This window comes from Varanus komodoensis, unplaced genomic scaffold (genome assembly GCF_004798865.1).
Source record: "Varanus komodoensis strain SLA01 unplaced genomic scaffold, ASM479886v1 scaffold21, whole genome shotgun sequence".
Taxonomy (NCBI): Eukaryota; Metazoa; Chordata; class Lepidosauria; order Squamata; family Varanidae; genus Varanus; species Varanus komodoensis.
In genome coordinates this window covers 15,444,039-15,459,685 of record NW_025335589.1, presented here as the reverse complement: position 1 = coordinate 15,459,685, position 15,647 = coordinate 15,444,039, and the positions used below count along the sequence as shown (strand labels likewise).

Genomic DNA, 15,647 nt, shown 5'->3' with positions numbered 1-15,647 from the left:
GAAAAAGCAGCCAAAAGAAAGAAAAAACTTTGCCCCTCTTGCCTAGGTCAAACTCAGTTAATAGCCACCCTAACATCCAAGTAGCACAGGGGAATAACCATCACTGGTTCTGTGTTCCCTGCTGCAATTATGAGCTGTTGTTTGCTCAGTGTAGCTTTCCTATATTTTTCATTTCTGCAAGTGAGAGACAGTGACAGCTCCTCCAATGTGTCCAGCTGGCACATTTGAGGGGTATGTCACTGGCTCACCACACATCTTTTGAAATCATTTTGTAAATGCAAACCCTTTGCACAAATGTGTGTCAAGGAGCCAAAGAAGTTGTTGCACTGAGATCCAGAATCATATTCAAGCTGCAAGCCTAAGACTACAGAGGCTCCAATCCCCATATTCCCTTCCCATTTATACTTTCAATTTGTCCAGATTGTATTTCAGCTTAAATTGTACTAAAGCCTTGTTGTTCAAATTTAAATTAAAAACAAATTGTATTAATTTCAAGAACTTCATAATATTCGTGAAGGTGCCATTGCTATGTCAAGACACCAGCTTCATACGACAATTGTTATGATCTTTCCAGAGAGGAAAATCCCAGAGGATCTCTCTGCTTCAAAAAGAAACATAGCAAACTCTTGTGATAATTAAGTTGGCAAGTCATTGAGTATTCAGATACCTGGACTTTAAAATGTGGCAAGCAAAAGTATTAGCTGTGTACCCAATAGAATTTATGTGAGTTCAAAATATTATTTCAAGTCAGTTCTGAAGTCCATTTGCCTTTACAACTTTTGTACAGCAATAGCACCTCCAGGCATTACACTTGGTCTGAGCCCAGCTCTGCTGCCCTTAAAACCAACACACTTGGTTTTGGAATGTCTGGCTTGGTCATAGCACTTTAACATCAGCTATTTCTAATCCAGTAATAAAATGAGCACAAATGAAGGATCCACATTCCGAATGGTAGAAAAGAGCCATTTATGCTCTTCGTATATGTTGCCCTCACATCTGCCCAGAAATTCATGCACATTTTTCTACTATGTTTTCCCTCATAGTAGTTTTCCCTTTCAATGTTAATGCATTGAAAAAAATGTAAACACTCAGAACAATTACCTATTGCAATAGTCAAATCTCTTCTTAGGGCAAATCCCACTAATCTTTGGGACTCTTTTGACATTATAACAGGGAAACCATTATAGCTGGTTTCATTGATCAAATTTTCTATATCATCAACGGTCATGTTGTCTTGTGTTAGCACTGCCAGGGGTGCATCATTTCTTCGAGGTCTCATGACATCAGCAGCCAGTGTTGTGTGGGTAAATTCTTCCTTGGCATCCAAGAAAGGATATCCATTCAGACGAATGTGGGCTTCATAGATGCCTTCTCTGCCAAAAGCATCTCCTACCCACTTGCTTGTCATCACTGCAGCCATGAGGGGCACAATGTATTCTAGCCCACCTGTTAACTCAAATACAATAACGACTAGAGATACAGTCATCCTTGTTACACCACCTACAAAGGAAAAAAAGGGATGCTTATCAGTATATTCTTATCAAATTGTGGTTAGAAGTGGTGCTTTCTGACTATTTAGATACAGTGGTATTTCGGCTCACGAACACCTCAGTTCACGACAAAATCAGGTCGCGAACAAAAATTTTGAATCAGGTCGCGAACTCCGCATTGGGTGGCGACCACGAACGCGGCCATCTCCCCAAACCCCCGAGTGGGGAGATGGCCATGATCATGCTGGGGGTGGGGGGGTGATGGCTGAGATCGCGCCTGTCTTTCCTGCATAAGCGCAATCACGATCTCAGCCATCTCCACCCCAGTACACCTGTGTTCGCACCTGTCTCTCTCCCCCCGCAACACACCGGGATGACGGGCACAATCGCGGTCATGCTGGGGGAGTGGGGAGATGGCCAGGGTCGTGCTTGGGGTGGGGTGGGGGGAAGATGGCTGTGATCTTTGTTGTCACTTTGCTTCTTCATTTTTCTGATTAAAAAAAATAGTTACAGAATGGATTAACCTGATTTACATTGAACCTCATGGGGAAATTTAACTTGGCTCACGACCAATTTGGGTCATGACCAGAGTCCTGGAATGGATTAAGTTCGTGAGCCCCTGTACTTCCAAGCACATATTAGTAAACAAATTGAATGTCACAAAGTTTCAGCATTTATTTATTCATTGCATTTGTATGCTGCCCCACAGCCAAAGGCTCTCTGCATCATAATAGCAGCAACAAGAGTAGATAAAAGGTTAACTTTAAAAACAAAATTAATAATGAAAGGCACCAGAATAACCAATGAAAAACAGAATGTTTAGTTATCTTATTGGAAAAAGGATGGTTGACTGAAATGTAATAATTTAACTCCAAGACAATAAAATAGACCTTGTAGGATGCAATCCTATACGCACTTACTAGGAAGTAAGTCGAACTGAGCTCAAAGCATTTACTTCTGAGCAGATATGTTTATAATTGCATTTAAAATCCCAACACAAGTGCTGATTAGATTTAGGTTTCCATAACATGCCAAAGGTAGAGGTGGAAAATGGAGTAAAGAGTATTAATATTTCTGATTCACTTTTAAACACCTAAAACTCTACTGTGTCTCAATGTAAAACAGATTGTGAATCTTGGGTTGGGGATTACTCTAAAAAGCAAGAAGAAGCACCAATGTATATGTACCAGATAGGCTTATGGAATTATAGGCACTGTGATTCTAATTATTACACCTTTTTAATGCTGTAATTAGAATGTTTTCCTCTGACATCTTGTACATTTCCCCATGGACAAACAGTTCAAAGAACAAGATGTTTAAAAATTGGGCATATTCATTTCTTCCATTTTCTTCCTTCATAAACTTACCTATTTAAGCAACCTAAAGAAGGACTAACTCCTTTTATTTGCTCTGTTAGGATGTAGTTACCTAAGCATGCAGCAGCACCAACCATAGCATAGAGGCCTGGTGTTATACAGTCTGCTCCAACTTCACACCATTCCTTGAAGATAAACCAGTCATGATGATAATAAGCAAGCTGCTCCACAGCAATTCCCACAATTCTCCCAGCTATTGCTCCAATGGCCATACTAGGTATGAACAAGCCTGAGGGAACCTAAGAGGCAAAACAAAGATGTTTGTGACCTTGCAGAGTAAGCATTCTTGTTCATATGGCTGTATGAACAACTATAGAGCCAGAAGCCCTCACAAACATTGTGTTCTAGTTTTTTTTTAAACTATCAATTGTTTATTTAAGTGAATTTTAAAATAATTTATTTTATTGTTACTCATATAATACATTGTGGTATCATGATACCCAATTTATACTACCACCACATTCTCTAATATAGGTCAAATTTAAACTTCAAGGATGACCACAAAGTAAAAAAAGCCTTATGAATTTTAACACCATATATTTTTGTATCAACACTCACATGAAATCATGTCAAAAAAAGTAAATGGCATCAATGATTCTTCAGCTTTTTCTTTACAATTAATGACAAAAAGATCCCTCCCTTCCCTTCCCTTCCCTTCCCTTCCCTTCCCTTCCCTAACTCTTACTCCCTAAGAAAACTAAAGGTGAGGTAACCTTCTTCCAACTTAAACTGATTGCCATACAGCCTACTCCTAAGAAGTAGATCACAATTTCAATATCTTCAACCAGCAACTAGACTTTCAAGATATACAAAAATAACTATTAATGGGTCCTTAGTGAATGCATATCATCTAATTAAAGTTATCTCAATCAACCATGAGAACCAACAACTTATAATTACTGGGCAAGTCCAAAAGGCATTCAGAATGTTTGTTCTCTCTGAAATTTTCACTTCCAACATTTTGGAAGTGAAACATAAGTTTGTAACATCTAAACTTAAGTTTGTAACATCTTTGCTTAATGTTCACACACAATGTGTTTTTTCATTTAGTCCTTCTAATCCCATACATGCTGGTCAATATTTCTTCCAAAGCCCTTTACACATTTGACCTAATATAAATTCTTCCATATATCTTGTTTAGAAAGTAGTTTGTAAATTTGACATCCCCTGGATTACCATTCAAATTACCATTTCAAATTCAGAACATTCCAAGAACCATTATGTATCAACTTGTAAGTACTAGAAAAGTGGGATTTAGTTTTCCTGTGTGTTCACTGATACCTCCATAACATTTGGCCTGCTTGCATGGGCTGCCTATATGCTTCTGAGATTGATTTCCTGATTTTAACCTATAATGCCCTATACAACTTAGGACCACAATTGCTGACAGACCGCCTCTCCCAACAAGAGCGTACCTGGACTTTATTTATTTAAATAATAAATTACTACCCATTTTACTAACAGAAGCATGCAGCTTAATCTGACCTCCCACATCAATCCTTGCTAAATTTCAACAATGTGAAACAATAAAGATCTAATCTTCCGAAAATAGATCTTCACACTGTACATGATTTACATAGCAATATTTGTTCTCTTTGCTTGGAGCTTCTACTTCTAAAACTCTGAGAACTCACAGCATTTGTGCTCCTAACAGAATACTATTAAATGAAACTTATTTTATCATCAGCCATATGTAATGCACTATAAACAGCTGATTAACTAGTAGTGTCAATATGAGAACTTAAGGCAATTTATTCTTCAGCCCTAAAGAGAAATAAAGTCCAAGTTTCACAGAAACTTTATTTGTATTATATTCTTTCTTCTTCTAAAATCTAATCTAATCTATCTGAATAAATCGAGAGGGTAATCCAATGAACTACAAAGAAGTAAATTCCCTTGAGTTTGATGGGAGTTGTGCTAATGTAAGTGTGTTGTACTGCGTACAGGATTGTGAAGAAGGAAAGAAATATGAACATGTAAACAGAAGTGGAGAAGAGCAAAGACTAAAGAAGGACTGTTTGTTGCAACTTACCTTGATACCAAAGGTGAAGACTGTCATTATAATCTTAAATATAAGAGCTAAACACAGCTGCCATATAGCTGAATACACTCCAGTGCCTGCTGGACGGTCAGGAATATCATCTACTATTTTACTGACATTCATGTCATTCCTGTAATCACAAAGGGAGGAAGATTCCAAGGGGCCACAGTCCGTGAAGAGTTCTTTAATAAGCTCACTGGTGTTGACTCTTGTGTATGGATTTGGAAAAGCAATGACAGCGGTTATTGCTGCTACAATAATGACCTCCAGAACGGGATACTTTCCAAATTTTGTTGATTTGCGTCGGCGGCACCAAGCAATGTTTGCACGAATAAAAAATGCTCCCCACAGCCCACCGAACACCCCCAGAAGAATGAATGGCAACAGTTCAAAGAGGTACCATGGAGTATGGTATTCTACATAGAAAAGAACTAGGCGACTGTTACCAAAAGGATTGATTGATCTCAAAACAAATGCAGCCACCAAAGCAGCGAAAAATGATCTCCACAAAGTTTTCAGTGGAAAATAATAACTGACCTACAAAAGACAAAAAGAGAATAATAGAAATGGTCTAACTATGCATATTTGCTCGCATTTTACACCAAGCTTAAAATAGATAAATAAATATACTGTCATTATCAGTAGCTATAACTGAATGTTAGTAGACATTTACAAAGTGCTAAGCTGAAATGTCTTAAACGTTGCTCTAAGTATGAATAAGAAAATGATTTCCATTTAAACATTTTAAAGTACAGCAACATTTCAACATATTCTGCACTAATGTTTGCAATGAAATATGGCAGACACACAAGGGGCTTAGCCTGAAGCATTTACAAATTAATATATTTCTAATAGTTTTAGGTAGGTTAAAGAATAAAACTGTATCCAGATGGTGTACAATATTAAAAAACATGCAAAACAGTTACAACTACAGAGTCATTAAAAGTTCAAGAACAAGTGTTACTGATATAAAAATACAAACACAAGTTTTTTAAAACCAGGAGTCAAAACTATATGGAAAGATAAGTGAAAGCTCCAATGTGGCTTACTTAAATTGCAGCAAGTATGGACATAAGTTCCATAATCGCTGACCAGGTACAACTTGATTTGCCCAAACCATGTCAGGCAGCTGTCTTGGGAAGAGGGAGAACCCTCCACATTCTCTCAATGTGTTTCAAGCAATTAATAATACTATGTTACAGAAGGCAAGTTTGTATTATTCTTTGTTGGCTAACAATGTATTGTCAAGTTACTTGCAAGAGTTCATAATATAAGATTTAGTACCAAATATGAGTGGTAAGTGGATACACATTTAAACTGTGCTAAACTTAGACCAACACTTTATATGAGAAAGAATTCAAGCAGACATGTGAGAGCTCAGTAAAAATAAAATATGGATAGATTCAGTACCGCTTATACATACTTCTTCTAGGCTGAAAAGGACTCCACCAATTGGGGCACCAAAGGCTACTGATACTCCAGCTGCTGAAGCAGCTGATAATACCTGCAAAAACATTACATGTCTTTAGATTATTTGAAATGGGGTATGCAAGTGGCTCATTGACAGGATTTATCACCCAGGACTGGTGTATATAGACACTGCAGCAGCAAAACAGTAATCTGTCAGTAACCAGCACAATTCTACTTCCACGGGCTACTAGGCTTAAATGAAATTTTCTTAGAGAGAGAAAGAGAATTCTAGATAAGTCCTTGAAGTATTTTAAAATGAAATAAGGCTTAGAATCTTATTCTGTTCAGTTATCAGCTGTTCATTTCTAAACCACTTTAAATATGACTTCAACTGGAGCAATACAAACATGTTTTCAAATTAAAATGTACTACATTTCATCACAGTAAATTATTATAAATGTGTATCATTTATGATTTTAAGGACATACCTCCCTTTTTTTGGCTTCATTTGTGCTATACTTCGGAAAGAGGTAGGAAAAAATATTTCCACAGCAGCAGGCAACATGCACAAGGGGACCCTCTTTTCCTAAACTCAGACCTGAGGCTACAGCCAAGACTAATGTGATTGTTTTTATCATCAAGGTCCATTTGCCCAAGTATCCTCTAATGATGAAACCACTCAATATAGTTTTGATCTAGGACAGAAATGAAATTTATATGTTAAAAAATGAAATGCCTCAATATTTTTCTACATTTAAATTAAGCTGATAGAACAAAAATACTTCTTAATCATGTTTGAGTAGTCTAAAAGATCACACAGAATTACAGATCAACAGATATGAAATACACATTCAGAATGCTAATATTCTGTTAAGGTTTCCAGATCAATACTTTAATTACAATTGTTATTCTACAGACCAATTTCAACTTGCATTATAGTCCATAACTTACACTAGCAAAACGTCATTCATGCTAGCAGAGTGACACAGCTGGATGCTGCCCTAAGAGTGCTCTCTAAGTGTAGTCCAAGATTATTCTGGCTTTTTTTATTGCAAGCTCTGTGATGATGAGTAAGATATTACTAATCTCCTGGTGCCATCTGAGTACTATACCTGCCACATAATCTAAAATAACTCTTATGGCTGACAAAGGCAAAAGATGAGTTGTCATAAATTCTGCCACTTCTAGATCCAGGTTCTGGATCATATGACACACTCACTACATACTCTGATCTTCTGCTTTCACTACCATAACACCAAAACATAGATCATATTCTTGCATTAATCTATTCAATTCTATTAGGAATATACCAATTAAAAATAAATCTGTAGTGATTTTCTCTCAAATTAGAAATGTGGGCTTTATTTGGTCAACAAATCTCATCTACTTTTTAAATAGCTACAAGATTATTTCTTTAATACAATTATATTAAAATTGCTTCATTTAGAAAGCAATTGTATGGTTCTTGTGAGAACTTCCCAGGAACCATTAAAGTTCAGAGTTCCCCATCAGAGGCCAGACATGCATATGATCTCAGCAGCAGGATTCTATGATCCTTTCCTCAACTCCCTCACTACAGACAGAATTGAGGTAGTTGCTTTTGAGGGCACAAAAAGCAAGCTCTGACAGTTTTAGGGTGGGCAAACATGAGGGCAGGACAATGGGCCAAGAAAGGAAAGGCCTACCATGAAGCTACCTGAAGACTTATGGTCTTTCTGTTGTGTGTCTTTGACCACTACCAGTAAGTAAAGCCAGAATAGCTAAGGAGATACAGTTTTTAGATTTTTGAAGAAAAGGAGGGCAAAATCACCTTCATCTTCCTTTCTTCTGGTGGATAATAGTTCAAAGTAATCCTTGTTACAGGCTGCAAGCCCAAAGGACTGTACTATGAACATACAAAATTATAGTCTGAACTGAAATCATCCTAAACACAATCAAGTTCTATACCTTTATTATGTATGTTATTGTTTATAGTTTACTGGCATACAGTAAGTTACATGCTATAACAGTTCTTTACTAAATTTTCTTAGCCATTTTTAAGGAAAATCATAAAGCAAACCTTACCTCTGGAATCCCAGAGCCACAAGCATAAGGTGCAAACACCTTCACCAGAGAAACTGCTAAGAAAGCAAAGCTTAAGGCCCAGAAAATATACATTATGTAGTTCATGATGTAGGATCCTGGGCCCTAAAGGAAAACAAACAGCACTGTTAACAAATTCTGATTAGCTAGCACCAAGCTACTTCAATGGAAATAAGATTAACATTTTGACAAACAGGGGCTTCTCTTTTAAGTGAAGCTATTACAACAAAATAGGTCAAAGTGAGGTGACTGTAACACATCATCATTATGATTGCCGCTGCACTGTTGCCACTATCAAGAAATCCTAAGGACCAGTAGTCTGTTCCCAGAATGCCAACAAATGTACACAGGTTACAAAAACATGACTTGCATTGTGCTGGCTACAAATCCCTGAACAACCAGTAGGGCAACTGCTAGCTGAAAACTGCAAAAGGGAGACTTCGTTGTAATGGAAAGCAAGTGGAACTCTAGGTTGTCTCTAACAGAGACAGCAGAACTGGATTGCAGAGTCCTACTTCGTAAGCCACTAAGGGCACAATCCTATGATTGTGCAACATCATCTGGGTGACCATAGGATTTTTCACAGTCTAAGCACCAGGGTTCTCTGACCTTGACCCATCCCCTTGCAGCCAGAGTGGAAAGAACACACACACAAGCTGCAGTGCATTCACTGAACAGCCTTGCATGTACAGAAGAGCATCTTTGGATCCCAGTCACATTGCAGCACAGAGAGATGCTTCGAGGGAGCTGAAAGTTACTTTTTGCAGTAACTTTCCTATTCCCCTGCAGCCATGTTCCAATGTATTGGGGGGGGGGGTCCTCTGGAATACTGTGGGAGGTAGAGGTAGAAGCTCCACCAGCAGGAAACTTCTGCTGGATCAAAAACTTTCTATGTGCCCTTTTTTGAAAAAGGTTTTGATCTTCAAAATGAGCCCATGCTGACAATTATAGGTAGACTGTGTAGCACTGTACTGTAAAAAGAATAATCATTTCAAAATTAATGTATTACAAAATAAAAAAAGCTCTCTGGGTAGTTTACAAGTAACAGAAAACATTCATGGGAAATAAAACTCTGGATCAATCTTTTGAAGCATGAGGTCCTGTTTCCAGTGACAAAAAATGAAAAGGTGGTAGCCACATTGCAACATGTACATTAACTGCAAAATTTCAACAAAATGCCAGGGTACAATACTCCAAATCTTGATTTTACACTGAATGATCTTTAAGTCATCACTGTATAACAATGCAGTTAAACCACTAAAACTTCCAAACAGACTGATGGCATTAAGGCAGCTAAGCAGAGACTTCAGTTTAAAATGCATGCTTACCTCTGCTTGACCAATTATTAGTTCCGCCCAAGTTTTCCATAATGGACATTTGTCTCGCTCTTCAAATGTTGTCTCATTTGATGCCCAGCAGCACTGTTCATGGTTGAACCACAGAGCACTGAGACAAATGCCTTCCTTTAAATCAGTCATCCAGTCAGCAGCAATATCTATCAACCCAGCCAGTGCACCTGTTGTATACACAGATGGGATTTATTTCAGAGACAATGTATATACAAAAATTAGCATTAATTCACACATAATATAATAAAAACGTAATGCATTAAGAACATAGGCATGGTTGACATTGCATCTCTTTAAGTGACATAAACAGTCCATTAATTTAATCTAATTTGGTTGGCACTGCCCAAATGTGGATTATGGTTTCATTTAGAATTTTTTTTCCACAGCACTGCTTTACATTACTGACTTGGCACTCCTCATATTAAAGAATAAAACAAAACCTGAAATATTTATTTAAGTTACGAATAGAGAATACCTTGTTTTAACAGTAGGAATAAAACACACTTTTGAAACACTAACTGATTGTAAATAAATTGCATAAAGTAATATAATCATATTTTTCATGTTATTATTTCTGCACTAGTACATGGGTTTGTTTTAAACAGTAACTTCAGTACTAAGTTACTACTATACATCTTCGAGGGAAAAATTCTGCTGTATGCAACCACGAAATCTTTAACCTCAAGTATTTGTATTCATAAACATATGCTTGGATCTTATGTAGCAAAAAGATTGACCTTTTCTCTATTGCACTCTGTGATCTTTAAGTACTAGTTCATATGTTACTATTTTGACATGATAGATTGCTTAACATTGCTGTTGTCAAGAATCATGGAGTTGCAACACAAACAGTACAGAGGTCCTGTGAGTAAAGAAAGCACAGTAATTGTGACTTAGCAGACATGCTTACTTGTACTTGCCATGATTAAGTCAGTATTACTGAGCAAACAACTTCACTCTGAAATGAAGATATGGATCAGAACTTTCAAATGGAAAACAATACTAAATGGTTTCTGGTGCTGGATCACTGCCTCCTGTAATCAGGGCTACATATGCAATACCCAACCCAGGATTAGGAGCCACACATCTGGCCACCAAATAGATGTTTAGCACCAACAGTTTTGAGAACACTAATCACTGGTGCAGGAGGCAGAGTGGGAGAGGGAAGGGAGGTCTTCCCTCCCCATTATCAGGTGATTTAATCCATGACTTTACACAGGATGTTGGGGTATCTATGTGTGGAAGAAGGCAAGGGCTGATCCACCTGTATTACTTCTAATATCACACTATGTAGCATTTTAATAAATGTTAATTAAGCTCAAAGAAATTGGAAAATATCTACAAAAATAGCAAATAGGGGATAGATTAAAGCACAAATGAATATTTATCTATCTAGGGGATAGAATTTATCTATCTAGGGGATAGAATTTATCTATCTAGATTAATTAATAGATGAATCAATTGGATAAGGGATAGATTAATTAAATTTATCTAACTAGGGGATAGGATATCTATCTAGGGGATAGATTAAAGCACAAATGAATATTTAAAAGCTTAGTAAACACTAGGGTGCTAGACCATAATCACAATACTTCTTAAATTAGAACTGAGATCAAACCAATGGTTGGGATATCAGTCAAGGCCACCAAAAATTGGACAAAATCTGAGAAGGAAAACCATGTGTCAGATCTGAAACAAGGCTTTCTCATCTCCTCTCCTCTCCTGCACAAACCCTAATATTAAAGGATGCTTCCTCAAAAGTACAATGAATAAATGAGACTTGATGAAAATACAAGCTCTGTACAAGGAGGAGTTGCATGTTCCTGTCTAATATCAAGGACTATTCAACAGACACTACCTGCAAAGCATCACACTGTATCACCTACATATTCCAGCAGCAACTTAGGCCTACTTACAAACTATGATCAAAGACTGATTGGTAAAGAGGACTTAAAGTACAGCTTCTCAGTTTGGATGTCTTAAGGCATCTCCTCTGAAACCCAGTGCATGAGAGGATGTGTGAAGTAAAGAGGACTTGACCTCATTTCATTCACACTTCAACAAGCCATGTTTTGTTGGTTTAAGAATGTTGTAACTGAGCTAAAACATAGCCTAATCCAATCATCAAACAGTTAATGCATTCAACATTTTTTGCTCATTCTTTCGCAGCTTCAAAAATAAAATGGCACCTTTACAACCAACTAGATTTGTTTAGCAGGTAGACAAACATTTATTTCCTTTACTGCATGTACATTAATATTTTATTGGGCAATAAATAAAGAAAAATGCAAGTGTTTCATATTCAGCTATTCCAATACTGATGTTGCACTCAGGAAATCCATGAAAATGTAGTAAAAATAATAAAGAGAAAGATTATGCAAGAGAAAATTACTATCTAGGAAAAATTAGCAAACACATACATGGGTGGAATTCAGGGATCAGAAATGTAAGGTGTTTATTTTTTTAGGCAGCTGTATGCTGCCCCTACTCCAAGTGGAGTCTCTGGGCAGTTCACAACCCTTAAAATTATGCACACATTGAGACAATAAAACTAAAAAAAATAATCATTTCAAAAAATACACTATCATCAAAACAACAATAAATAAATAGATCATTCTATGTTTTCATGGGGGGGACAAACATAAAATGATACATTATTACAACCATTAAAATCAGTTGTTAAAATGCTTCTTTATGTGTATGGGTGCTGCATGACTTATGAGACCGATCACCAAAAGGAACAGAGAGATATCTCCATATTTATCTGTGCTTCACAGTCACTTTTCCACTTGCCATACCCACATAATGTGGTTTGCCAACAGTACAGTGACCAAAGCCTCAGAATTCAAAGAATTCTTGAGAAAAATATACGAGACCATACTGCAAAACAAACATTAATAACCTTTGAAAAAGTGAGTAAATAGTATTGTAATTATTATTAATCAATTCTCTATTGGCCATTGACCAACAAATAAAACACAAAATTACAATTAGTTAAAATAAGGAAAATACAATAAATCTAAAATTAGTTAATTGAGATAAGGAAAAATGCAATTACAATGATAAAAGTCTATTATCGATTTCATAGCACTTCTGTGAAAAATGGATGGGTTCCTCTGAGTGGTCCCTACCTGATGCCAATCCAGTTAGTGTTACAACAAGCCATCCTGACCATGCATCATACAAACTCTTTGACATCTCCCAGGCAGATTCTTTCTTCTTACTATTGATCTGTAAAAAAAGTATTACCCTGAACATTACAAATCATTTTCTATGAATCAACTATTTGCAAGGTCTGATTTCTCCTATGCAACAATAGTTCCTCTCTGACATACAGGAGGTAGGATCCAGAAACTTGCCGTCTTCTTACTCAGTGACTTATGCATGTTGTCAGATGCTGGAGAAGTAAAATCCTTTTCCTGTTACTGGACTTTCTCACCACCATCCTGCTGCAAGATTAAATCATCTTTCCTGCCCTTCCTACCACCACCGTTGTAGTTCAAAGGAAGGCAAGACCTCCTTTGCTGAAAAGAATGTAAAGGTGGACATGTGGCAACCTGTGAGATTTGCAATGGAACCACTTATATATTCTCAGGCAAAATATTTGGGTAACCTGAATAAATCATTTCTTCAACTGAATACACCAATACTGTTTTGGATTACACCATGTCAGGTGAGAAATAATAAAGTATTTTCACCCCACTATGAACAATATGAGCATTTGCTACTGATAATTACTGGCTCTAAATTATGACACCTCCATGCTACTGGGCACTGATCTTTCTTGCCTTTGTATCAGCATGCATTGTATCTACCTCAAACAATATGTAAAAGAATAATTAAAAGTATTTAAAAAAGCAGCTGTAAGTACCCTTCTGTGTCTTTCTCTGTCTTTGCACTTCTCTCGCACCCAATCAATAGTGTGGAAGTCATCGTATGTTCCAACCCCTGGAATGGGTTCATCCAAGAGGTCCAGTAAGTGCGTTGTACTGTTAATACTTCCTCCATTTGTCATTGTATAATGAGTTCCTGCTGTGAAAACAGAATGAAAAATGATTAAGCTCAATTACTAAAAATAATTGTCTATATAAACACCTGCTATTCTTCTAAATATAATGATTCTTTACGCTGTTCATCAGGTTGATTAGTAGAAAAGATCTCTTTGGGACAAATCCAGTGAACTTGTACATGGCTGAATGCTTGCCTCTAGCATTCTACCACCTGAAAAGCATTTCAAATTCTTGTATCATGGTACATAACATCAGCAACAGTACACAAACTATCAGGCAGATCTTTTTGAGAGCTTTTCATATTGTCACTTTTCCTCGGTGTTGTTAACTGATTTAGTTTTTTCCAAGGAGGAGTCAGAAAAAGAATCTGATGTTTACATTTCAGTTTTTTAAATTATGTTTTGGGGCATCAACATTTTGCCTGCTGATGTAGCCAAATTTTACTGCACTGAGGACAACCCAACTCCTTTCAGTGTTCTATCCAAGGCTTACATTAAGCCTAAGCCCTCCAAAAATATCAATAGTGCATGAACTGCCATTTTCATCCCAACAGCATATGGGTTTCTAAATGACTAGTACTGTGCACAACATATTCCATATGCTTCCCTCACTTCCCCATATTTGATAGCAAGGCGGACAAAAGGAATAAAGTATTCATTTCCCATCAAGTCCTAAGAGAAATGACATGTCTTTGTTCATTCAAGTTTAAATATGTGCATTGATTGGATCACCTGAGATGAATATGTGCTTCCATCAGCTCAAGCACACACCCAGTTCCTGGATGAACTTCTTTCTTTGGCAGGACAGAGGAAATTTAACTCCATAAAACACTGCTGTGTTCATGTACCTGGGCAGGTATTGCAAAACAAGCTAACTGCACTTCCTCTTTCGTGTTCCCAGACTTTAAAAAAGCATATAGCTGTTATCAGTGCTGTGGAAATACAGTTCTGAATCCTATGCTCCATTCTAGCACCCTCACTCTCACCTGGGACAAGATGGAACATACACGCTGAGTGTGTTCAGACAAGCAGAACAGAAAGTACAGTGGTACCTTGGCTCACAAACTTAATCTGTTCCAGGACTCTGGTCATGAGCCAAATTGGTCATGAGTCAAGTCAAATTTCCCCATAAGGTTCAATTTAAATGAGGTTAATCCATTCTGTAACTATTTTTTTAAATAAAAAAAATTTGAAGCAAAGTGACAAAGAGCAACATAGATCGTGGCCATCTCCACCCCCCCTCCCCCCAGCACGAGTGTGGCCATCTCGTCCTCCCTCAGCACGATTGCGATCATGCCAGTCATCCCTGCATGGGCATGATCAAGGGCATGCTCGGGGGAGCGGGGAGACAGGCACAATCACAGGTGTGCTGGGAGGGAGAGACGGGCGCAATCGTGGGCGTGTTCGGGGGGGGATATGGGCATTATCGTGCTGTGGGGGAGATGGCCGAGATCGCGGTTGTGCTCATGCAGGAAAGACTGGCGCAATCATGGGTGTGATCCTGCAGGAAAGATGGGCACAATCTTGGCCATCTCCCCCACCCCGAGATAAACCGTGATCACACCTGTCTTCCCTGGGTAAGCAGGACCACGATCATGGCCATCTCTCCTCACAGGGTGGAGTGGTCGCCACCCAATGCAGAGTTCACAACCTGAGTCAAAATTTTTAAGAAATTTTTGTTCGTGACCCGATTTGGTCGTGAACTGAGGAGTTCATGAGCCGAGGTACCACTCTACTGAAGGAAACTTCTGATTTCATTTTCTTCACTGTATTTATTTCTAGTGTGGCAGGATTTCACAGCATAAATTTATACCATGAGGCAATCTTTCAGTTACCACCACATCTCCACCACCATCAGGGATCAGTAACTAGACTGCTTGAAGGACAAAT

At 37.7% G+C, this 15,647-nt stretch overlaps 1 protein-coding gene across 7 annotated transcripts in view; it reads right to left on the bottom strand.

The window, feature by feature from the left end:
• Positions 1-15,647, bottom strand: part of CLCN3 (chloride voltage-gated channel 3) — a 47,506-nt gene that overhangs the window by 9,497 nt on the left and 22,362 nt on the right. For 5 of the 7 annotated variants that reach the window (XM_044430905.1, XM_044430906.1, XM_044430904.1 and 2 more), the window contains 9 exons: positions 13,620-13,780; positions 12,880-12,979; positions 9,728-9,915; positions 8,382-8,504; positions 6,806-7,012; positions 6,331-6,411; positions 4,899-5,444; positions 2,919-3,105; positions 1,102-1,500 (listed from right to left, as the gene is read on the bottom strand). In XM_044430905.1, the coding sequence (XP_044286840.1) occupies positions 1,102-1,500; positions 2,919-3,105; positions 4,899-5,444; positions 6,331-6,411; positions 6,806-7,012; positions 8,382-8,504; positions 9,728-9,915; positions 12,880-12,979; positions 13,620-13,780 (1,992 nt within the window). The remainder of the gene's footprint in view (positions 1-1,101; positions 1,501-2,918; positions 3,106-4,898; positions 5,445-6,330; positions 6,412-6,805; positions 7,013-8,381; positions 8,505-9,727; positions 9,916-12,879; positions 12,980-13,619; positions 13,781-15,647) is intronic. The other 2 variants (XM_044430909.1, XM_044430911.1) reach the window with 1 other exon arrangement.